This window comes from Nylanderia fulva, unplaced genomic scaffold (genome assembly GCF_048542155.1).
Source record: "Nylanderia fulva isolate GAGA-0341 unplaced genomic scaffold, ASM4854215v1 Scaffold10, whole genome shotgun sequence".
In the NCBI taxonomy this organism is placed as follows: domain Eukaryota; kingdom Metazoa; phylum Arthropoda; class Insecta; order Hymenoptera; family Formicidae; genus Nylanderia; species Nylanderia fulva.
In genome coordinates this window covers 4,462,617-4,490,482 of record NW_028189193.1, presented here as the reverse complement: position 1 = coordinate 4,490,482, position 27,866 = coordinate 4,462,617, and the positions used below count along the sequence as shown (strand labels likewise).

General features: G+C 22.9%; 1 protein-coding gene across 1 annotated transcript; it reads left to right on the top strand.

Annotated features, from left to right (window-relative positions):
- Positions 1-11,203: 11,203 nt before the first annotated feature.
- Positions 11,204-12,539, top strand: LOC114931870 (uncharacterized). The gene is made up of 5 exons (XM_029304005.1): positions 11,204-11,211; positions 11,488-11,743; positions 12,038-12,103; positions 12,181-12,270; positions 12,381-12,539. Coding segments are annotated over exons 1-5 (525 nt in total). The 5' UTR covers positions 11,204-11,209; the 3' UTR covers positions 12,492-12,539.
- Positions 12,540-27,866: the final 15,327 nt, after the last annotated feature.

Here is a 27,866-nt window from a genome sequence, read left to right as displayed (position 1 = left end):
CTCACACATTTACATATTTAATAAGCAAAAAATTAGTAAAGATAATATCAAATCTAAAATATAATATTGAAAAATTTTAATAGAACTGAGTCAAAGAAAAAAGAGAAAAAAAATTAAAATAATTATTTTTAAAAATAAAAAAATTTTATTAACTGCTGGTTCATGTAAAAAAAGACATTTGTAATTTTATTTTATATAAGAGACAATATAAAATTATTGAAAATTATGTAATTATTATTGAGATTATAAACATTATAATTAATTTTATATTTTTTAGGCACAAAAGACAAAGGACATTATTCATAAATTAACAAATATTATCTGTTTTGCCAATGTACGCGAAGAGGTAAGATAAATGATTCAACAATCTTATACAATTCTAATGAACTTGTATAAATTCTTCTTCGATAATGTAATCACTTTTATATATAATATAGATTTTGCATTTTGTTTTACAAATAACACTTCGACCGTTAAAATTTAGCGGAATGGGTTTATTTTACTTTGGCCACAAATTTCTTTGGAAGGTTAGATTTTAATATTATATACTCTATATTTGTAAAAATTAAATTATAGTATAATGCAAAATTTAACTTTAGTAAGAAAATTTTCGAATAGTTACATTTAACGTTTATTTTCAGTTTCTCATTTGGATGATCTCTATTATGATTTTAATAATTCAAATACAGCAAATAGATTTGAATAGAGAAAATGTAACTTGTTCAGCATGCTAAAATAGAAAATATATATGTATGTACCAAATTTACACTATATATGTTTAACTAAATGTTCGTATTGTATATATTTTTAACCATAAGTTTTAATCATATGTATTATGTATAATTAGTAGCTATCTCTGTAAAATGTATCTATATTATATTCATATCTATAATATATTTTAATAAATAACTCGATAATATTTTGATAATTTTTTATATGTTTATTTTAAATAATTTTTTAAATATTAAATACAATAACTCGATAAATACAATAATACTTTAAATTATATTCTATTTAATCGAGTTAAAGAATATATTGTATTAAGTATACAAAGAACATAAAAAGAACTTACTTATATGTACATACATTTATCTTTGACAATATGTATATGTGTATATATGTATATATAATCCAAATAATATGGAAAATGTTTCTTTTGATAAATTACATATATTATTATGTATTTATTCATTATAAAACAGGACAGTTACGTTTGCTTTTCACATTTTTATGAAATGTCTAAACACTAAAAAACGATAAAAGAAATTATGATTTAATGGGGCAAATGTAATAATAATAAATAAATAATCTTAATTCCTTCCAACTTATTATTAACTTGTAATATAAAAATCAATATTTAAATATTGATAATATTGAATTTGTTTTATTAATAATAAATATAATCTGTTTATATTTCTTAGCATTTATTATGTAACGTATAGTTATAATAAGTAGAATACAAAAAAAATGAAAGCAACTCAAAAATAATTAAAATTTTGTATGAGAATCGATTTAACTTTATTGTACATTTATATTATCGTTTAATGATTCAATATTGCAAATGCAATTTAATTATGTGTTATCTTATTGTTATCATAATGAATACATATTACACTTGCAATTTTGTATGATAATCGATTTAACTTTATTGTCATCTATATTATCGTTTAATGAGTCAATAATACAAATGCAATTTAATTATATTATCCTGTTAGCATAATGAATACATATTACACAAGTATGGTTCAGTACTAATTTTAACTCTGAACATTCATATAGTTACATGGAACTGTGAGAGATAGTAGTGTAATATCATGGTTAACACTATACACGAGGCTTTAAATTATTATTATTATTTATTTGCTTTTCTCTTTGGTTTTGGAATTTTCAGATATCCTTTAGATTACCTCAAAGTTCGCTTGAGCATTTTTTATATACTGTGTGTATGGAGTATTTATGCCTACGTTTTATATTACGTATTAATCGCTTTGATAAATCCTAGTACTTTAGGAAAGGAGAGATACAATTTAAACTCTTTTATGGTTTACTTTTACTTGGCAACAAATCTGCTTGTGACAACGATAACTATAGTCATCACTATTCGCGAACATAAGGTAAATTTTTCATATTTAAAATGTGTTAGTTAATTAATGTGATAAAAATAACAGCACATCTAAATTGAATAAATAATAGCAGGGTAAAATATTGTCTATTAATTTGAGTCTTTATAGTGGAAACTTTTACTTATTTGGAAGGAAATCAAATTTACTTTGATTTTGACAAAGTAAATTCAGTTAAATTTATTCATTTCATATATACATAAAATAAAGTCTTATATTTCCATAGAAAAAAGATATAATTTTGCAACAAATTTATTTACGAAACAACAGAAGAATTAATATCAATTAATAAATTGTACATTTTTAAATGCGTATTACTTAAAACCATTTAAGAAAAAGTTTTACAATAAATATTCACATTATTGCTTTATTATTTAATCATTGCACATATATTATTTGTATACATAATTTATAAATTTTTTTCATAATTTTCTATAGTTTCTTTCTTCCAGAATTTCAGCGTACTAATAAACAAACTCAATCAAGTGGACGATACACTAGAAGAGCTCGGGACACCCAAAGAATATCATAGAATGCGAAACTTGATAATATGCATAATAGTTATATGGTTTATAACAATCTGTATAGAATTGACTACTACTTCTATATGCTATGGCGATTCAATTAATTATATACAAGCATTATTTTTCGCATTTATTTTTAATTATTCTTACCTTATCAATATTTTAATAGATCTAATGGTTATGTTTCTTATAAGGTTTGTATATGTATAATATATATATGTATATGTATTTTTATATTGAAATCATTAAATATTTACTTAGTTTGAATAATTCAAATTAATAAATTTTTGAATATTCAAATTATGTATGAATGCATTACTAAAATATAAATTCCATCTTTTTTAAAATTTTTTTATTTTGTATTGCGCACGAAGAGCACACAAAAATATGTACTGTGTCACATTAAATCTATATTTCTTAATTTAATATGGATAGGAACGAACTATTAAATTCGACCAAAACTATAGCAAAAGAAAATTTTTATTTTATTTTGGGTTTCAGTTTGGGTCGAATTTAATATATCGTTCCTATTTTAAATATCACTAGGAACTTTAAGTATTCAATTTGATTTAATATAGATATGCAAACTTTTTTTTAATATATAATAGTCTAATTATGAAATATTGTATAAAAATGTAACGATATAGGCTAATATCCTACCTTACAACATATAGTTTAAAAGAATTAACACGCGTTCTTTTTTTGCAGATATATTGGTACTAGATATGATAAAATAAATGACTATATTATACAATTGTCAAAAACTGAAGAGAATGGACTAAGATGCACGTGGAGAAATTCGTCTCTCGTCATTGGCCATTATGTTCATAGAAAAATAAATCAAAAGCGTATATTATGGATTACAATGTAATTGAATATACGCTATAACAATAAGATGACACAAATAAAGTGCAGATCATTTTTTATAAAAAGCAATAATATATATTATCAATTAAAGTGGTGTAAATATACATATCTATTGTTAATGTATATATAATTATTTATTTACTATATTACTGTATTAATTTTGAGGGCATTTTTATATTACCTTTCAAATTACTTATTTTTGTATTATTTATTATTTTTGTATTATTAATTTCAAAATTAAAATTTCTGAAATTAATATATTCTAAATAAATGAATTTATTCAATATAGTTATAATTTGGGTTAATTTCGCACTCTAACGTGATGCAAGTTAGCAAGTTATTATAAAATAGATCTTTTGATGTAAATATGCTTATTGTGCTTGATTTTTTTCAATGAACTGCTGACGATGCATATAATTGTTTCAGAATTATATTCCGATTTTTCTATAACGTGTGCATTAATTATTGTAATTCAATGTTTTTTAGGCATCTTCATTCGCAACTATCTCGAGTAGCACTTAATATAAATAATTTATTCAAAATGCAAATGACTTTGCAGACATTGTCCTATTTCGTCTCCATAACGACAATGTTTTATTTTCAATATCCCGTAGTGTTATACTTAATAAAGGGTTATACCCATTGGAAATATATACTTTGTAACCTGTACAGTACTTTCGATTTAATAAGGATCATATTATTAAACAACATGTGCGAAAATGTTAGCGGCAAAGTAAGATGAATTATATGTAATTGTCAAAAAAATATTCTCACACATTTACATATTTAATAAGCAAAAAATTAGTAAAAATAATATCAAATCTAAAATATAATATTAAAAAATTTTAATAGAACTGACAATGAGTCAAAGAGAAAAGAGAAAAAAAATTAAAATAATTATTTTTAAAAATAAAAAAATGTTACTAACTGCTGGTTCATGTAAAAAAGACATTTGTAATTTTATTTTATATAAGAGACAATATAAAATTATTGAAAATTTTGTAATTATTATTGAGATTATAAACATTATAATTATTTTATATTTTTTAGGCACAAAAGACAAAGAACATTATCCATAAATTAACAAATATTATCTGTTTTGCCAATGTACGCGAAGAGGTAAGATAAATGATTCAACAATCTTATACAATTCTAATGAACTTGTATAAATTCTTCTTCGATAATTTAATCACTTTTATATACAATATAGATTTGCCATTTTGTTTTACAAATAACACTTCGACCGTTAAAATTTAGCGGAATGGGTTTATTTTACTTTGGCCACAAATTTCTTTGGAAGGTTAGATTTTAATATTATATACTCTATATTTGTAAAAATCAAATTATAGTATAATGCAAAATTTAACTTTAGTAAGAAAATTTCTAATAGTTACATAGTTTCTATAGTTATGTATTTAACGTTTATTTTCAGTTTCTCATTTGGATGATCTCTATTATGATTTTAATAATTCAAATACAGCAAATAGATTTGAATAGAGAAAATGTAACTTGTTCAGCATGCTAGAATAGAAAATATATATGTATGTACCAAATTTACACTATATATGTTTAACTAAATGTTCGTATTGTATATATTTTTAACCATAAGTTTTAATCATATGTATTATGTATAATTAGTAGCTATCTCTGTAAAATGTATCTATATTATATTCATATCTATAATATATTTTAATAAATAACTCGATAATATTTTGATAATTTTTTATATGTTTATTTTAAATAATTTTTTAAATATTAAATACAATAACTCGATAAATACAATAATACTTTAAATTATATTCTATTTAATCGAGTTAAAGAATATATTGTATTAAGGATACAAAGAATATAGTAAGAACTTACTTATATGTACATACATTTATCTTTGACAATATGTATATGTGTATATATATGTATATATAATCTAAATAATATGGAAAATGTTTCTTTTGATAAATTACATATATTATTATGTATTTATTCATTATAAAACAGGACAGTTACGTTTGCTTTTCACATTTTTATGAAATGTCTAAACACTAAAAAACGATGAAAGAAATTATGATTTAATGGGGTAAATGTAATAATAATAAATAAATAATCATAATTCCTTTCAACATATTATACTTGTAATATAAAAATCAATATTTAAATATTGATAAAATTGAATTTGTTTTATTAATAATAAATATAATCTGTTTATATTTCGTAGCACTTATTATGTAACGTATAGTTATAATAAGTAGAATACAAAAAAAATGAAAGCAACTCAAAAATAATTAAAATTTTGTATGAGAATCGATTTAACTTTATTGTACATCAATATTATCGTTTAATGATTCAATATTGCAAATGCAATTTAATTATGTGTTATCTTATTGTTATCATAATGAATACATATTACACTTGCAATTTTGTATGATAATCGATTTAACTTTATTGTCATCTATATTATCGTTTATTGAGTCAATAATACAAATGCAATTTAATTATGTTATCCTGTTAGCATAATGAATACATATTACACAAGTATGGTTCAGTACTATAATTTAACTCTGAACATTCATATAGTTACATGGAACTGTGAAAGATAGTAGTGTAATATCATGGTTAACACTATACACGAGGCTTTAAATTATTATTATTATTTATTTACTTTTCTCTTTGGTTTTGGAATTTACAGATATCCTTTAGATTACCTCAAAGTTCGCTTGAGCATTTGTTATATACTGTGTGTATGGAGTATTTATGCCTACGTTTTATATTACGTATTAATCACTTTTTTGAATCCTAATATTTTAGGAAAGGAGAGATACACTTTAAACACTTTTATAATTTACTTTTACTTGGCAACAAATCTGCTTGTGACAACGATCACTATAGTCATCACTATTCGCGAACATAAGGTAAATTTTTCATATTTAAAATATGTTATAAAAATAATAGCACATCTAAATTGAATAAATAATAGCAGGGTAAAATATTGTCTATTAATTTGAGTGTTTATAGTGGAAACTTTTACTTATTTGGAAAGAAATCAAATTTACTTTGATTTTGACAAAGTAAATTTAATTAAATTTATTCATTTCATATATACATAAAATGAAGTCTTATATTTCCATAGAAAAAAGATATAATTTTGCAACAAATTTATTTACGAAACAACAGAAGAATTAATATCAATTAATAAATTGTACATTTTTAAATGCGTATTACTTAAAACCATTTAAGAAAAAGTTTTACAATAAATATTCACATTATTGCTTTATTATTTAATTATTGCACATATATTATTTGTATAAATAATTTACAAACATTTTTTATAATTTTTTACACTTTCTTTCTTCTAGAATTTCAGCGTACTAATAAACAAACTCAATCAAGTGGACGATACACTAGAAGAGCTCGGAACACCCAAAGAATATTGTAGAATGCGAAACTCAATAATATGCATAATAATTATATGGTTTATAACAATCTGTATAGAATTGACTACTGCTATTATATGCTATGGCGAATCAATTAATTATATACAATCATTATTTTTCGCATTTATTTTAAGTTATTCTTACTATATCAATATTTTAATAGATCTAATGGTTATGTTTCTTATAAGGTTTGTATATATATAATACATATATGTATATGTATTTTTACATTGAAATCATTAAATATTTACTTAGTCGGAATAATTCAAATTAATAAATTTTTGAATATTCAAATTATGTATGAATGCATTACTAAAATATAAATTCCATCCTTTTTTTAATTTTTTTATTTTGTATTGTGCACGAAGAGCACACAAAAATATGTACTGTGTCACATTAAATCTATATTTCTTAATTTAATATGGATAGGAACGAACTATTAAATTCGACCAAAACTATAGCAAAAGAAAATTTTTATTTTATTTTGGGTTTCAGTTTGGGTCGAATTTAATATATCGTTCCTATTTTAAATATCACTAGGAACTTTAAGTATTCAATTTGATTTAATATAGATATGCAAACTTTTTTTTAATATATAATAGTCTAATTATGAAATATTGTATAAAAATGTAACGATATAGGCTAATATCCTACCTTACAACATATAGTTTAAAAGAATTAACACGCGTTCTTTTTTTGCAGATATATTGGTACTAGATATGATAAAATAAATGACTATATTATACAATTGTCAAAAACTGAAGAGAATGGACTAAGATGCACGTGGAGAAATTCGTCTCTCGTCATTGGCCATTATGTTCATAGAAAAATAAATCAAAAGCGTATATTATGGATTACAATGTAATTGAATATACGCTATAACAATAAGATGACACAAATAAAGTGCAGATCATTTTTTATAAAAAGCAATAATATATATTATCAATTAAAGTGGTGTAAATATACATATCTATTGTTAATGTATATATAATTATTTATTTACTATATTACTGTATTAATTTTGAGGGCATTTTTATATTACCTTTCAAATTACTTATTTTTGTATTATTTATTATTTTTGTATTATTAATTTCAAAATTAAAATTTCTGAAATTAATATATTCTAAATAAATGAATTTATTCAATATAGTTATAATTTGGGTTAATTTCGCACTCTAACGTGATGCAAGTTAGCAAGTTATTATAAAATAGATCTTTTGATGTAAATATGCTTATTGTGCTTGATTTTTTTCAATGAACTGCTGACGATGCATATAATTGTTTCAGAATTATATTCCGATTTTTCTACAATATGTGTACTAATTATTGTAATTCAATGTTTTTTAGGCATCTTCATTCGCAACTATCTCGAGTAGCACTCAATATAAATAATTTATTCAAAATGCAAATGACTTTGCAGACATTGTCCTATTTCGTCTCCATAACGACAATGTTTTATTTTCAATATCCCGTAGTGTTATACTTAATAAAGGGTTATACCCATTGGAAATATATACTTTGTAACCTGTACAGTACTTTCGATTTAATAAGGATCATATTATTAAACAACATGTGCGAAAATGTTAGCGGCAAAGTAAGATGAATTATATGTAATTGTCAAAAAAATATTCTCACACATTTACATATTTAATAAGCAAAAAGTTACTAAAAATAATATCAAATCTAAAATATAATATTGAAAAATTTTAATAGAACTGAGTCAAAGAAAAAAGAGAAAAAAAAATTAAAATAATTATTTTTAAAAATAAAAAAATTTTATTAACTGCTGGTTCATGTAAAAAAAGACATTTGTAATTTTATTTTATATAAGAGACAATATAAAATTATTGAAAATTATGTAATTATTATTGAGATTATAAACATTATAATTAATTTTATATTTTTTAGGCACAAAAGACAAAGGACATTATTCATAAATTAACAAATATTATCTGTTTTGCCAATGTACGCGAAGAGGTAAGATAAATGATTCAACAATCTTATACAATTCTAATGAACTTGTATAAATTCTTCTTCGATAATGTAATCACTTTTATATATAATATAGATTTTGCATTTTGTTTTACAAATAACACTTCGACCGTTAAAATTTAGCGGAATGGGTTTATTTTACTTTGGCCACAAATTTCTTTGGAAGGTTAGATTTTAATATTATATACTCTATATTTGTAAAAATCAAATTATATTATAATACAAAATTTAACTTTAGTAAGGAAATTTTCGAATAGTTACATTTAACGTTTATTTTCAGTTTCTCATTTGGATGATCTCTATTATAATCTTAATAATTCAAATGAATGAACCAATATATCAAATAGGTTCGAATAGAGAAAATGTAACTTGTTCCGCATGCTAGAATATAAAAGATATATGTATATGTATAAATAAATAATCACAATTCTCTCTAACATAATAAACTTGTAACACAAAAATAAATAATTAAATAATAAAATTAATTGATAAAATTAAATTTGTTTTATTAATGATATATATATTTAATCTGTTTATATATTTCTCTGCGCTTATTATGTGACGTATAATTATAATAAGTAGAATACAAAGAATATTAGAAATGCAACTAAAAATAAGAATATAAGAAATGCAACTAAAAAATTTTGTATGAAGATCGATTCAATTTTATTGTATCTATATTTTATATGATTGACCAATGATTCAATAATGCAAATGCAATTAAATTAAGTGTTATCTTATTGTCATTATGAAGACATATTACACTTGCATTGTACAGTACTATATTTAACTCCAAACTTTGATAGTTATATGGAACTGTGAGAGCGAGTAGTGTGATATCATGGTCGATACTATACAAGAAGCTTTAAATTCTTATTATTTCGTTACATTTCTTTTTGGTTTCGGAATTCTCAGATATCCATTAAATTATCCGAGAGTTCGCTTGAGTATCTTTTATATATTAAGTGTATGGAGTATTTATGCTTACCTGTTTTATTATTCGTTTATCTTTATGCTGAGTCGTATAACAGTCTTTATGGTTTTCTTTATGTTAATAATGAATGTTTTTGTAATGACGATATCTATAATCATCACCATTTGCGAACATAAGGTATATATTTTTTCCATATAAAATATTGGCGGAGTAATAAATGATAAGAAATGTTATTTTTTGAAACATTGATTTTTGGCAAACCAAAGCATCTTATAGCAATAAAAATATTAAACTCAGTTAATAAATTTTGTTTTTTAAATGTCTTGCATCGAACAATTTAATAAAGAATTTTATGAAAAAAAATTTTATTATACATATATATTACTACTTTATTATCTGATCATTGCGCAAATGGTATTAGTGTAATTTATTTATAAAAATTCTTTATAGTTTTAATTATATTTTTACCGTTGTTATTTTCAGAAATTAAACTTATTAATAAACAAACTAAATCAAGTGGACGATACATTAGAAGAGCTTGGAACATCTAAAGAATATCGTAGAATGCAAAATTCAATAATGTGGATAATAATTATGTGGTTTATAATAATCATTATAACATGGAATCTTGATTCTGCATGCATCAGGGAAATGTTTAATGACACAAAAGGCTTTATATATTTATATCTAATAATCATAGATTATTCTATGTTTATCAACATTTTAATAGATATAATGATTATGTTTTTTTTAAGGTTTCTATAAAAATTTGATTTTATCATATATAAAATTATTTAATAGTAATTATTATTTTAGACTAGATTACTTATATCAATTAATTTTCTAAATGTGAAAATTAAAAATGATTAAAATAGTATCTAAATATAATTTTAAACATTTATTTAATTAATTTTATTATTTATTAACTTATTATATTTATTGTAGTACACGTACACACAGTTGATCTATATTCTATATAACACATTAAATACAAATTCTTTATACAAATACATATATATGTATATATATAATACATATACTTTACATAAATTATATATTAAAAACTTTTGTATTTATATTCAAATTTGAGATAATTTATATTCAAGATATTTGTTTATCTTGCAACAAGCTTATTGTTAGAGAAATTAAAAACATTCCTTTCAAATTTTATAAAATTACAGGTATATCGGTACTAGATATGATAAAATAAATAACATAATTGACCAACTATCAAAAACTAAAAAATGTGGACGGACAATGAGATGGATGTGTAAAAATTCTTGTCTTGTAATTCCTCACTATATCCAAAATACAGAAAATCGCAAGCATATATTATGGATAACTATGTAATTTGATATACATATGTATATATATGAATATGTTAAAATAAAAAAATTGAAAATAACATTCGAAAGAAAGAAAATAATTTTATTATTCATAAATAAATAAATTTATTTAATTCATACATAATTTTATAAATTTTACACTTACGTAATGCAAATTGATTTTATGCTATTTTACGTTAAAATAAATCTTTCAGTCTAAATTGCGATGTATACTGCAATTGCCTCCAAAACAGACCAATGTGTTTTTCTTAATACAATAAAATATTTATTTTTTAGGCATCTGCATTCGCAACTTCGCCGAATAGCACTCGATATAAATGGTTTATTCGAAATACAAATGACTCTGCAGACAATGACCTACTTTGTCAGTTTGACGACGATGCTTTATTCCCAATATCACTTAATGCTATGTTTAATGTACAATGGTGGTGCCATTCAGTGGAAATGTTTACTTCCCAGCAACATGTGGTGTGCCATCAATTTGACAAGACTTGTAACATTAAACTATATCTGCGAAAGTGTTAGCGCTAAAGTAAGATATTTGAATTATAAAAAAAGAATGTCCTTACAGATGAGAAAAAAACTATTTGATATAATATTACGTCAAAAATAACAATGAAAAATTATATTAAAACGATTGAATCAATAAGGAAAAAAGAAAAAGAAAATTTATATTTTCAAATTTAAAAATAAAAAAATTTAATGTTTTTTAAGAAAGAGAAAATTACATATATAAAATATTCTATTCAAAATTATTGAAACTTGTACATTTATATTGTTATATTTAAGATTATAAACATATTATAATTAATTTTATCTTTTTTAGGCGCGGAAGACAGAAGGTATTATTCATAAATTGTCAAATATCTGTTTTGCAAAAGCACGCGAAGAGGTGAGATATATGATTTATAAAAATCTTCTAATTCTAAAAAAACTTATAATATAATCACTTTTGTACATGTAACACAGATTTGTCAATTTGTTTTGCAAATATCACTTCAGCCGTTAAAATTTAGTGGAATGGGTCTATTTTATTTTGGCCATAAGTTTCTTTTTAAGGTCAGTTTCTACTACTATTTATATTTGTAGATTACAAAATCTTATTGTAATATAAAAATTAGAGTGTAGCAAAGCAATTTCGAATAATAATATTTTATATTTACTTTCAGTGCTTCGTTGGGATACTTTCTATTATTGTTATAATAATTCAAATGGATACTCCTGTACATCGAAAAGCTTCTAAGAGAGATAATATAATATGTCACCAGTTCTCAGAATAGAGGTTCTTTTCTTATTTTATCTCGAAAACACAGCGACCTAAAGCAAAATTTCAGAACTTAGACAATTTTTATAAATACATTTGATATCATTATAAATACATCTTACGATTAAATATAGAGTTATAAGACGCAAAATAAGATATATCACTACTAATCAAATCGATCATTATAATTAATTAATTCTTTTAATAATTATAATCTCAAACATTCATCGTTCTAATATTTCAAAATGATACGAGAAATTGCGATAATTCAGAAATCGATGTCAAACACGCCTTGAATGCAATCGCGAATATAGATCGCTAAATGTATGAAAGAAAAAGTTGTGTGTGTGAATGGAAACAAATCACCGCAGGAATGCTCGATAAGGGACCCGATGACAGCTGGAATGTACACTGGTATGTACGACGATCATGTTTAGCAACGCGCGGCGTCGAAACAAAGCAAGGTCGTCCGAGGATACATTTTTTTGCCCCAGTGTTTGTGTGGGTATCGAATTTCGGACGCGTCTCGAGTTCCAGAGCCGTGCTCAGTCGAGCGTGAAGATTGAAGATAACGCGAGAAGGATGCGACGAGAAAAAGAGGACAGGAGATCAACTTGCGAGTGTCTCTCTCTCTGTCTCGTCTTTCATTGAAGAAAGAGCAATTCTGGTTAATTCTTATTTTTAATGATTTTTCGATTTCGCGAATTATTTAGATTAGACAATTCGATATGTCATCGTAAAATGTGTCACGTGTGGATTATAATTAATCTATTTTTTAATGATTTTAATGATTCCATTGTACTGTGAAAATTGAACGGTTACGATTTATTAATCATCTATTAATTTCACGCGAATGATTTAATTCTGATAATACAGATGTTTATAGGTACATGAAAAATTGCGATATATGTTTATACATAAATTAAATCTTCAAGGTGTTTTTTACGAGAATAGGACGTTTATGATTATTATTTCTCGATATCTTTGCGCGGATTAATTAATACAAATATCCTAAGAACTTGTCCACAATTTTTGCTATCTCTATTTTTATTCTAAAAATAGCGGTTTTAATGTTTATACACAATTATACGTAATCGATTAAATTTTATACAATCATATGACAAGTCGCAATGTTTGAAACGAATTAATAAAATATGCAGTGTAAATTTTACGCAATTATCTCATCTTTATTTCAATAGAATAATCCAAATTGCTCTGAGAAATAATTGCAACTTTGCATGTCGAAACCCAGATTGACAAATGTCTTTTTTTAAAAGATAGATTAAATTATATTAAATTAAGAATTAAAATTATATACATAATAGAAATTCGGCGAATTAAAATAATGTACATAATTTAAATAATCTAAAAAACTTCGAATTTTTCAAAGATTTAGATATTATACCATATTTTATTATTTATAATTGCTAATAAATGTTTTTAGTAATTTTAATTCTTTGTACTTGCATTGTTTAAAAATTATACTAATGATAACGTATTATAAATGATATGAGCATTTTATGTACATAATAAGACGATGACAAAAAAATATATAAAAACTGAAAAAATTCTTAATGTCTGAAAATAATTGTTATGACATTGTGCAAGTAACGATTATCTCAACAAAGTACATCCATGTTATTGCGTCATATTTTAACGACACTAATGCAACGATCTAATCAAGTGTCATCTTTTCATGCTGATTAATGTAATATTAGCACGCTATATACCTACCTTCAACTTGGAACAATTAATATATAGAATTGCGAGAGTTTACAATCATAATCAACACTATAGAAAACATTTTATATTTTATTCATTTAATCGCTTTTCTTTATTTTAGATTTTTTAGGCACGGTTTAAATCTTATAAGATCTATATGCACTGCGCATCGTACATTTACCGGCTTTTTTATTTATTTTTTTTTATTACAAAGTTTGTAAATAATATTATCATTGTTATCATATCAATTATATGTATTATTATATTTATTATTCTAATAGAAGTATAAACATAATATTATAATACATAAAAATATTTGATCATGTTATATACGAATAATGCTTATTAAAATAAAACAAAAGAAATTACAAGAAATTTAATAAAAACTCTTTAAAATTATTTTTTTAAAAATTGTTAATTAATAACAAGCACTTTTCAAAATTTTCTTATTAATAAAAGTCTTGAAATTTAGTTCATAAATAATTTTTTAATGCAAAAAATATAATGCTTTAAAAAGTTTAATAAATAATTTAATAATAATAATAAATAAATAATCACATTCTTTTCCAATGATAAAAATAAATAAAATGACAAAATAAATTTATATGGATATAATTAAACATGTTTCATTATTGAAATAAAATTTGTTTATATCTTTAGCTCATGTTATGTATATAAATATAATCATATGTAGCAAGAAGTATAAAAATGCAATTCAAAAATAATTGTTTATTCTTTCTATGGGTAACAAAGCCTATCGTACATCTGTTTTAGTAATTAATGATTCAATTATGCTAATGTAATTCAATTAATTAATATCTTGATTAATTCACATTACACTACTGCGTATTGTAACTCAGAACTTTAGTAGTACATGAAATTGCTAAAGAACTGTGCGATATCATGGTTGACACTATACAAGAAGCTTTAAAATATTTTTATTTCGTTGCTTTTTTCTTCGGTTTCGGAATTCTCAGGTATCCTTCGAATTATTCGAGAGTTCGTCTGAGCATCTTATATATGTTAAGTGTATGGAGTGTCTATGCCTACCTCCTTTATTACGTGTTTACCTCTTTCCTGAATATAATAAAACCGAACGTTATGATGTACTTTTATTTAACAATAAATTTGCTTAACACGGTGATATCTATAATCATCTTCATTCGTCAACATAAGGTACATTTTTCCTATACAAAATGTTATATTATTATTATTATGCATTTTATTGTTATAATAATACAATATCTAAGCGGAGCATTAAAATGACAAAAAAAGGTTTATTAATTTGTAGTTATTCTTATCTTTTTAAAGAAAAATCAAATATCAATTTACTCAAATTATAACATAAATAAATTTGAACAAATTAATTTTTTTCCATAGATAGATAAAGAAAAGCCTTCCATAATAAATGTTATTTTGAATTACATTAATTTCTAGAGCAATTAAAAAATTAAGCTTTATTAATAATAATTTTTATATTTTTTTTAAATTATCTTGTATTCAAATATTTACTAAAGAATTTTGCGAAAAAGATTCTTATCGCATATTATAACTTTTCTATCTAATCATTGTGAATGTGTTAATTATATCTTATTTATAAAAATTATTTATATATTTAATATTATCTTAATGCTGTTATTTTCAGAAATTCAACATATTAATAAATAAACTCAATCAAGTAGATAATACTCTAGAAGAACTTGGAACATCCAAAAAATACCATAGAATACAAAATTCGGTAAAATGGATAATAATTATGTGGTTTATAATAATCAATATAATATGGACTGCTAATTCTATATGCATGATTGACACGTATAATGATAAAAAAAATTTGAAATTGTTGTTTTCTATTATCATAGAGTATTCTTATTTTATTAATATTTTAACGGATGTAATAATTATGTTTATTTTAAGGTATGTACATATAATTTTAATAAATTAATATAATAATAATAATTACCTCTCAATAACTCATTATTTTTCGAATTATAAAATTTCGTATATAAATAAATAATAATATACATTTTTATTTCGCAATAAGTTTAAGAAAATAAACAGACATTTTTTAAATATTATAGATATATCGGTAATAGATATGATAAAATAAATATTCTTATAAAACAGCTATCTGAAACTAAACAATGCAGACTGAAATGTATGTGCAAAATATCGTTTCCCGTCACTCATCACTATAGCATAAATAACAGCCTTCATATATTGTGGATAACAATGTAATTTAATTTACATTAAAATGTAAAGTTGAGAATAACATTTTGTAAGAAAAAGTTAATTTTATTATAATAAATATATTTAAAATACATTCTTAAATTTGTTATACCTTATGCAATGTAAGTTAAACATAAATTTCATACTATTTTGTGATCAAATTTCAATTAGTGTTTAATTAATCAATAAAATGCAGACGATGCATTTACGTATCTCAGAAATAAAACAATTTATATTTCGGTATTTCATTATTGTGTGTATTTATTAATATAATACTATGTTTTTAGGCATCTGCATTCACAACTTTGTCGAATAACACTCGATATAAATAGTTTATTTCAAATACAAATGACGTTGCAGACAATGTCCTACTTTATCACTTTTACGATGATGTTTTATTTTCAATATAAAATGATAATATGCTTAATATACAATGGCGGTGCTATTCAATGGAAATGTTTACTCGCCAGCTATATAACGTGTGGCATTAATTTAATAAGATTTATATTATTTAATTACATTTGCGAAAGCATTAGCGTCAAAGTAAGTTTTTTTCAGTTAATTATAAGAAAAAATTATTTCTACAAATAAGCAAAAAACCTATTTGATATAATATTGAATATGAATGTGATATTATATCTAGAATATATGTAAAATATGCTGAAAAACTATTGTAAAACAAAATTAAATCGAATAAAAAAACAGAAAAAATTATTTTCTAATATCAAAATAGAAAAAAATATTTTAATACGTTCTTTATAAAAGAAAAATATACAAATATATTACAAAGTTATATATATATATATATATATATAGAAATGTCTATTTAAAATTATTAAAAATTATACACATATTATTAAAATTGTAAACCTCTAATTAATTTTATATTTTTTAGGCACAGAAAACAAATGGCATTATTCATAGATTGACAAATATTATCTGTTTTGTCAAAGCACGTGAAGAGGTGAGATACATGATTTATATAACAATATTCCGATTCTACATAACTTGTATAAACTATTCTTCAATAATAATGATTTTAATAATTACTTTTGTATATAATATAGATTTGCCAATTTGTTTTGCAAATATCACTTCGGCCATTAAAATTAAGTGGAATGGGTCTATTTTACTTTGGCCATAAATTTCTTTATAAGGTCAGTAGATCTGTGTTTGTAAATTACAAAATCTTATAATAATATAAAAATTTGAATAGAACAAATTAATGCAGAACTAAAACTGCAATAGAACAAGTTTGAATAGTAATTAATATTTTATGTTTACTTTTAGTTCTTCATTTGGATTCTTTCTTTTATAATTATTATAATTCAATTCAATACTTATCCTATATATCGAAGAGTTTCTAACAGAGATAATATAATATGTCACGAGTTCTTAGAATAGAAAGAATGTATATACTGTTGTAGAATTATTTTTATTATATTGTATATATTTAACTATAAATTATTAGTATTTATATATTTACAATTATTAATAATTTAGTTATATGTATAAATATGTATAAATGGTGTCTATTATAACCGTTTAATAAATTTAGCGGCAATATTTTAAAATTTAATATTATAATATTTAATAGATAAGAAACTTATATAGGTAATAGAAACAAATAAATAATATTATATATATTTATATACTTATAGATACTATTATATTTATGTATGTATGTATATATCTATATTTTTGTCCTAAAATCAACAATTCTTTTACATGTTGCATCAATTTGTGCTCGATATCTTTTATTAAATGCTTTAACATTTCTGGTATTGAGCCCATTTGTATTATGATAATCATAAATGTTAGAAATTGCATATATATATAAACTGACATTACATATTTCTAAGAATTTCATTTAGCCGATACACGGCTCCTTTTTATCAAGATGATAGAATAATATGTAATGGAACCTAAGCACTAATGCTAATTATTTCATATTTTTCTATACATACACGTAAACATATATATACATAAAGTCGATCGATTTCTCCAAATAATATTAGCGGTAATATAATTAATAAAGCTTTAAAAAATCATAAAAATAGGTAAAATATTTTATCCTTGTAATTCTCAATTCCATTTATTTTCCATTCCGTTTATTTGAAATACAAATGACTTTACAGACAATGTTCTACTTTATCACTTTTACGATGCCTTATTCTATTTCCAACAAAAAATAATGATATACTTAATATACAATGGTGATGCTATTCAATGAAAACGTTTATTCAGCAGCAATATATTGTATGACATTAATTTAATAAGACTTATATTATTTAAATATATCTGCGGAAACGTTAGCGCCAAAGTAAGCTTTTAATATTATATTTTAATATTATATGCTTATCTTAAATAAAAGTTTTTTTGGCAAAAAATTTATATAATAGAAACAAATAAATAATATTATATACATATATATTTATATATAGGTACTATATACATATGTATGTAAATATATATATTTTTGTCTTAAAATTCTTTTACATGTTACATCAATTTGTGCTTGATCAGCTTCTTCTTTCTATGATGTTTTAACATTTCTTCTGGTATTGAGGCAAATTGTATTATGATAATCATAAATGTTATAACTTGCATGATAAACTGGAAGAAAGTATGTAAATTAAAATATCTTAGACAAAAATATAGTTACAGTAAAAAAAATATTAAATCATTACAGAAATATTTTATTTAAAAAAATCAACATTTCTAAATATCAATTTATAAGATTTAAATTTCTGTTATACAACAAATTGAATTATATATTATATAATTGAATAAAATAAAAAGCTTTATGTGAGACATGTGTAAAAAGATGAAAAATCTATAATTTAAGCATAAAAATTTATAGCAAAATTGATAAAATATGAAATATATAAAAAGATAAATAATATAAAGAGACTAACTTTTCGTAAAAGCCCATTGCCAAAATAGAAAAAACCAAACCCTGTAAACTTCAATGGATGATGCATCATTTGCAACGTAAACTGATAAATCTGCAAATATATAAATTATTATTATTTAAACAATACATTTTAAATATTTGCCTTTTACACTAAAACATTTATATTACCTCATTACGAACATCAGAATATCGAAGAAAATCTGTCAGTTGATGAAGAATACTTTCCATTTCACTAGCCTAAAAAAAAATTATTAATAACTTATTAACTATACGAATTAATAATATTAGGTATATATATATAAATAATTATTACCATATCAATAAATATATATATATATATATAATTTATCTATACAATTTATTTAAATCTATTTAATTTTTAAATAATTTATTCAAATTTTATACAGTAATTTACCTTAGCACTGACATTTTCGCAAGCGTAATTTAAATAAAAGAGCCTAATTCCATATGAAAGCAACCAGATTAACGTATCAAGCAATTTTAATGGTGAGAATATTAAGAACTTGTCCAATTGTGCGTCTATGTAAACAAACCTATAGGATTTTATGAAATATATCATACAACTTATCATTTCGATAGTCATCTGTATTTCATACATTCCATTTAATTCGCGAGCGATTTTACATAATTCTAAATGTAGATGCCTATTAAAAAATAAGATTTGTTAATAAGAGAACATACGCATAAACATATACATATATAGAAAAACATCTGTGTACAGAAAAAAACCTATTATATAGAAATTCCATATGTTTCTATCAACTTTTAAATGCACAAGCTTTACTGTCAAATCTAAATTAGTTTTCCAAAAAAATTCTTGGCAATGTATCAAGCAAAATTTGTGCCCCGTGCACAATTATTTATTAGAAATTAATTTTTGTTGGATTTGACGCACCGACATTCGCGTCCGGCTCTTATTAAGCCTTTAAAATTCTAAATTATAAATTAGTTTCATTATTTCTTAAAACCCCCAAGAATTAAAAATATCCGACCAAATTTGTGTATTGATTTACATTGATGTCCATAACACACGTTTGTAATTAGTATAAATGATATTTCTGTGAATGTTCAATACAGTTTTTCTCCACTTATATCGCAATCTGTCTTCTTCTTTTATCAACAGACATCTCACGTGCTCGTTTAATTTATCAAATCTGGTACCAATGTACCTGTGTTAAAATAGAAAAGCACTTACATAATTTGCTAGTATATAAAACATAAATTATTTAATACAGTTGTTAATGTTTAGATATATTTTTTAAATAAATTAATTATATTTTATTCCTATGGAAATTGCAAAAATAATCTATGAACAATTATGTTTTAAATTATCTAAATAAATTATATAATAATAATGCAAATTATCTTAATAAATTATAATTTTCTTATAATTATTTTTAATAAATTATTTGTCTGAAGAGAGAAAGTATTTTATATATAAATCAACAATACCATATTGATTTCATATAATCACACGCACGCACGCACGCACGCACGCACTCACTCACGCACGCACGCATTTGTATAAACTATAAAGCATTCATATTATTTTCAATATCAAAAATATAATAAAATGTTTATTTATATATATAATACTAACCACAAAAAAGTCACAAGTAATAAATTCATAAACATGTTGACGTGATAAAGATGATTCAAAATATAGGGTAAAATAAAGCGCCAATAATGAATTTTCTTCGCATTTTTATACCACACTATATCGATTGTATTAAATAAAATTATGGATATTAACCATCCAATTAGCACCCGTTTCACATAAGTGTGTAATTTGCGATACATCTTTGGAGTACCCAATTTTTCTAACGTATTGTCCACAGCAGCAAGTCTTTTTACAAATATTCGAAATCTCTAAATAATATTAATAATAATTGATAAATTATTTTTTTCTATAATATATTACATTATTCTGGATAAAGATTACGTAAAAAATTGTAAGTAACATAGTCTTTACGCTATAAAAGTATATATTACATTGACTATTTCCATTATCAATTAATTTCAGTATTTATACATATATGTATATATATATACACCTATATATGTGTACATGTATATATGTATATATAACGTATATATACAATACCTTGTTATTATAAATAGTCGTCATAAGAGATACAATAATAACGGAAATACAAGTCAGTGTATTGATTAAATTAGAAATTTCCAAAACCCCTTTTACATGAAACTTAATTATCAGGTAATAATAAAAACAAAAATAAATTGTCCAAATTGATAAATCATAAATAATATTTAGATAAGCTTGTTTTGAAAAATAAACATCAAAACCAAGAATTGAAAAAGTCAGAAGCAAAGGACGTAAAGCTTGTTCTAAAGTAATCTCCATAATTACATCACTTTCACGGTTTCTGAAACAAACTGACATTGCATATTTCTACAAACTTCATTTAGTCAGTACACGGCTTATTTATCTAAACAATAAAATAGCATATAATTGAACCAATGCATTAGTACTAATCATGTAATTTTTTCTGAACATATATGTTTGTTCTGAACACAATAAAAATTATTAAATTTCGCTAAACAATAATAACGCTAAGTATTAGTAAACATACGGTTTTTATCGCAGAAATATCTAAAATATTAACATTTTATTAAAATTATATGAAAGGCGGAAATGAAGTAACGACATTTAACTAGGAGAATTTTCGTTTATTTATATAATCAACAATATAGTATATTTTACAATAAGCAGTTAATCTTTATATATGAGCATTTATAACCAAATTTATAAAAATGTAAACATATATTAATATTATTTTAAATAAATTTTTGATGGCAAAAAAATTATATAATAATAACATATAAATAAAATTTTAAATATTTATATGTAGGTACTATATGTATATGTATGTACATCTATATTTTTATCCTATAATCAATAATTCTTTTACATATTGCATCAATGTGTGCTTGATATATTCAGGTTCTTCTTTATTAAGTCCTTTAACATTTCTGGTGTTGAGGACATTTGTATTCCGACAATCATAAATGTTATAACTTGCAAGATAAACTGGAAGAGAGTATGTATATTAAAATATCTTATAGACATAAATATAGTTACAATTTATAGTAAAAAAACATTAATTTAGAACAAAAATATTTATTTTAAAAAATCAGCATTTCTAAATATTAATTTATAAGATGTAAATTGCTGTTATATAACAAATTAAATAAAATATAATTGAATAAAATAAAAAAACTTTATGTGAGACATGTGTGGTAAAAAGATATCAAATTTATAACCTGTAGCATGAGAATTTACAGCACAACTGATAAAATATAAAATATAAAAAGATAAATAATATAGAGATACTAACTCTTCGTAAAAGTCCATTGCCAAAATAGAAAAAACCCAATCCCGTAAACTTAAGTGGATGATGCATAATTTGCAACGCAAACTGATAAATCTGCATATATATAAATTATTATTATTTAAACAATACATTTAAAATATTTGCCTTTTACAATAACACATTTATGTATATTACCTCTCTACGAACATCAGAATATCGAAGAAAATCTGTCAGTTGATGAAGAATTCTTTCCACTTCATTTGCCTAAAAAAAACAATTAATAATATATTAACTATAAGAATTAATAATTTTATATATGAATTAATAATTCATATATTGTATATATATATATATATATTTACTCGTATATATATAATTTAATCGAATGTTATATAGTAATTTACCTTAGCGCTGACACTCTCGCAAGCGTAATTTAAATAAATGAGCCTAGTTCCAAATGAAAGCAACCAGATTAACCAACTCATTAAAGTAATTAAATGAGACCAATTTAACGGCGACAATATTAATAATAAGTTCGTTTGTACGTCTACGTAAAGAAATTTACTTAATCTTATAAAATATATCATACAACCTATCATTTCGATAGTCATCTGTATTTCGTACATTCCATTCAATTCGCGAGCGATTTTACATAATTCTAAATGTAGATGCCTATTAAAAAATAAGATTTGTTAATAAGAGAACATACGCATAAACATATACATATATAGAAAAACGTCTGTGTACAGGAAAAAACCTATTATATAGAATTTCCATATGTTTCTACCAATTTTTAAATGCACAAGCTTTACTGTCAAATCTAAATTAGTTTTCCAAAAAAATTCTTGGCAATGTATCAAGCAAAAATTGTGCCGCGTACACAATTATTTATTAAAAATTAATTTTTGTTGAATTTGACGCACCGACATTCGCGTCCGGTTTTTATTAAGCCTTTAAAATTCTAAATTCTAAATTAGTTTCATTATTTCTTAAAATCCCCAAGAATTAAAAATATCCGACCAAATTTGTGTATTGATTTACATTGATGTCCATAACACACGTTTGTGATTAGTATAAATGATATTTCTGTGAATGTTCAATACAGTTTTTCTCCACATATATCGCAATCTGTCTTCTTCTTTTATCAACAGACATCTCACGTGCTCCGTTAATTTATCAAATCTGGTACCAATGTACCTGTGTTAAAATAGAAAAGCACTTACATAATATGTCAGTATATAAAACATAAATTATTTAATACAGTTATTAATGTTCAGATATATTTTTAAATAAATTAATTATATTATTCCTATGAAAATTGCAGAAATAATCTATGAACAATTATGTTTTAAATTATCTAAATAAATTATATAATAATAATGCAAATTATCTTAATAAATTATAATTTTCTTATAATTATTTTTAATAAATTATTTGTCTGAAGAGAGAGAATTTTATATATATTTTAACAATACCATATTGATTTCATATAATCACACGCACGCACGCACGCACTCACTCACGCACGCACGCATTTGTATAAACTATAAAGCATTCATATTATTTTCAATATCAAAAATATAATAAAATGTTTATTTATATATATAATACTAACCACAAAAAAGTCACAAGTAATAAAATCATAAACATGTTGACGTGATAAAGATGACTCAAAATATAGGGTAAAATAAAACGCCAATAATAATTTTTCTTCACATTTTTATACCACACTATATCGATTGTATTAAATAAAATTATGGATATTAACCATCCAATTAGCACCCGTTTCACATAAGTGTGTAATTTGCGATACATCTTTGGAGTACCCAATTTTTCTAACGTATTGTCCACAGCAGCAAGCCTTTTTACAAATATTCGAAATCTCTAAATAATATTAATAATAATTGATAAATTATTTTTTTCTATAACATATTACATTATTTTGGATAAAGATTACGTAAAAAATTGTAAGTGACATAATCTTTACGCTATAAAAGTACATATTAAATTGACTATTTCCATTATCAATTAATTTCAGTATTTATACATATATGTATATATATATATACACCTATATATGTGTACATGTATATATGTATATATAACGTATATATACCTTGTTATTATAAATAGTCGTCATAAGAGATACAATAATAGCGAAAATACAAGTCAGTGTATTGATTAAATTAGAAATTTCCAAAACCCCTTTTACATGAAATTTAATTATCAAGTAATAATAACAACAAAAATAAATTGTCCAAATTGATAAATCATAAATAATATTTAGATAAGCGTGTTTTAAAAAATAAACATCAAAACCAAGAATTGAAAAAGTCAGAAGCAAAGGACGTAAAGCTTGTTCTAAAGTAATCTCCATAATTACATCACTTTCACGGTTTCTGAAACAAACTGACATTGCATATTTCTACAAACTTCATTTAGTCAGTACACGGCTTATTTATATAAACAATAAAATAGCATATAATTGAACCAATGCATTAGTACTAATCATGTAATTTTTTCTGAACATATATGTTTGTTCTGAACACAATAAAAATTATTAAATTTCGCTAAACGATCATTCTGAAACAAACTGACATTGCATATTTCTACAAACTTCATTTAGTCAGTACACGGCTTATTTATCTAAACAATAAAATAGCATATAATTGAACCAATGCATTAGTACTAATCATGTAATTTTTTCTGAACATATATGTTTGTTCTGAACACAATAAAAATTATTAAATTTCGCTAAACGATAATAACGCTAAGTATTAGTAAACATACGGTTTTTATCGCAGAAAAATCTAAAATATTAACATTTTATTAAAATTATATGAAAAGCGGAAATGAAGTAACGACATTTAACTAGGAGAATTTTCGTTTATTTATATAATCAACAATATATTATAGTATATTTTACAATAAGCAGTTAATTTTTATATATGAGCATTTATAACCAAATTTATAAAAATGTAAACATATATTAATATTATTTTAAATAAATTTTTGATGGCAAAAAAGTTATATAATAATAACATATAAATAAAATTTTAAATATTTATATGTAAATACTATATGTATATGTATGTACATTTATATTTTTATCCTATAATCAATAATTCTTTTACATATTGCATCAATGTGTGCTTGATATATTCAGGTTCTTCTTTATTAAGTCCTTTAACATTTCTGGTGTTGAGGACATTTGTATTCCGACAATCGTAAATGTTATAACTTGCATAATAAACTGGAAGAGAGTATGTATATTAAAATATCTTATAAACAAAAATATAGTTACAGTTTATAGTAAAAAAACATTAATTTAGAACAGAAATATTTTATTTAAAAAAATCAACATTTCTAAATATTAATTTATAAGATGTAAATTGCTGTTATATAACAAATTAAATAAAATATAATTAAATAAAATAAAAAAGCTTTATGTGACACATGTGTGGTAAAAAGATATAAAATTTATAACTTGTAGCATGAGAATTTACAGCACAACTGATAAAATATAAAATATAAAAAGATAAATAATATAGAGATACTAACTCTTCGTAAAAGTCCATTGCCAAAATAGAAAAAACCCAATCCCGTAAACTTAAGTGGATGATGCATAATTTGCAACGCAAACTGATAAATCTGTATATATATAAATTATTATTATTTAAACAATACATTTAAAATATTTGCCTTTTACAATAACACATTTATGTATATTACCTCACTACGAACATCAGTATATCGAAGAAAATCTGTCAGTTGATGAAGAATTCTTTCCACTTTATTTGCCTAAAAAAAAAAAAAAATTAATAATATATTAACTATAAAAATTAATAATTTTATTATGAATTAATAATTCATATATTGTATAAATATATATATATATATATATATAATTTAATCAAATGTTATATAGTAATTTACCTTTGCGCTGACACTCTCGCAAGCGTAATTTAAAGAAATGAGCCTAGTTCCATATGAAAGGAACCAGATTAACCAACTCATCAAAGTAATTAAATGAGACCAGTTTAACGGCGACAATATTAATAATAAGTTCGTTTGTACGTCTACGTAAAGAAATTTACTTAATCTTAGAAAATATATCATACAACCTATCATTTCGATAGTCATCTGTATTTCGTACATTCCATTCAATTTGCGAGCGATTTTACATAATTCTAAATGTACATGCCTATTAAAAATAACATTTGTTAATAAGAGAACACACGCATACACATATACATATATAGAAAAACGTCTGTGTGTATAGTAAAAATCTTATTATATAGAATTTCCATAAACTATCAACTTTCAAATGCACAAGTTTTACTGTTAAGTCTAAATTAGTATTCCGAAAAAAGTCTTGGCAATCTAACAAGCAAAATTCGTGCCTCGTGTACAAATATTTATTAAAAATTAATTTTCGTTGGAATTGACGCACCGACTTTCGCGTCCGGCTCTTAGCCTTTAAAATTCTAAATTATAAATTAAAATTATTATCTATTAAAACCCTTAGGAAGTAAAAATATTCGACTAAATTTGTGTATTGATTTACATTGATGTCCATAACACACGTTTGTGATTAGTATAAATGATATTTCTGTGAATGTTCAATACAGTTTTTCTCCACATATATCGCAATCTGTCTTCTTCTTTTATCAACAGACATCTCACGTGCTCTGTTAATTTATCAAATCTGGTACCAATGTACCTGTGTTAAAATAAAAAAGCACTTATTCAATCTGCTAATATATAAAACAAATTATTTAATAGAGTTATTAATGTTCAGTTATATTTTTAAGTAAAATAATTGTATTATTCCTTTACTGAGATTGCAGAAATAATTTATGAAAAAATATGTTTTAATTTGCAAATTATCCAAATATATTTTATACCAATACCAATAATTTTATATAAACACACAGATACACGCACGCACACGCACACACATATGTATAAACGGTAAATTATTCACATTATTTTGAATATCAAAAATATCATACAATATTTATATATAATACTAACCACAAAAAAGTCGCATGTAATAAATCCAAAAACATGTTGGCGTGAGAAAGATGATTAAAAATATAGGGAAAAATAAAGCTCCAAAAATAATCTTTCTTCACATTTTTATACCACACTATATCGATTGTAT

Bases quoted from the DNA above. Each gene is read 5' to 3' on its own strand.
- LOC114931870 (XM_029304005.1), top strand. The intron at 11,744-12,037 runs GTAAGATATTTG...TATCTTTTTTAG, and splicing joins GCGAAAGTGTTAGCGCTAAA to GCGCGGAAGACAGAAGGTAT. The intron at 12,271-12,380 runs GTCAGTTTCTAC...ATTTACTTTCAG, and splicing joins GCCATAAGTTTCTTTTTAAG to TGCTTCGTTGGGATACTTTC.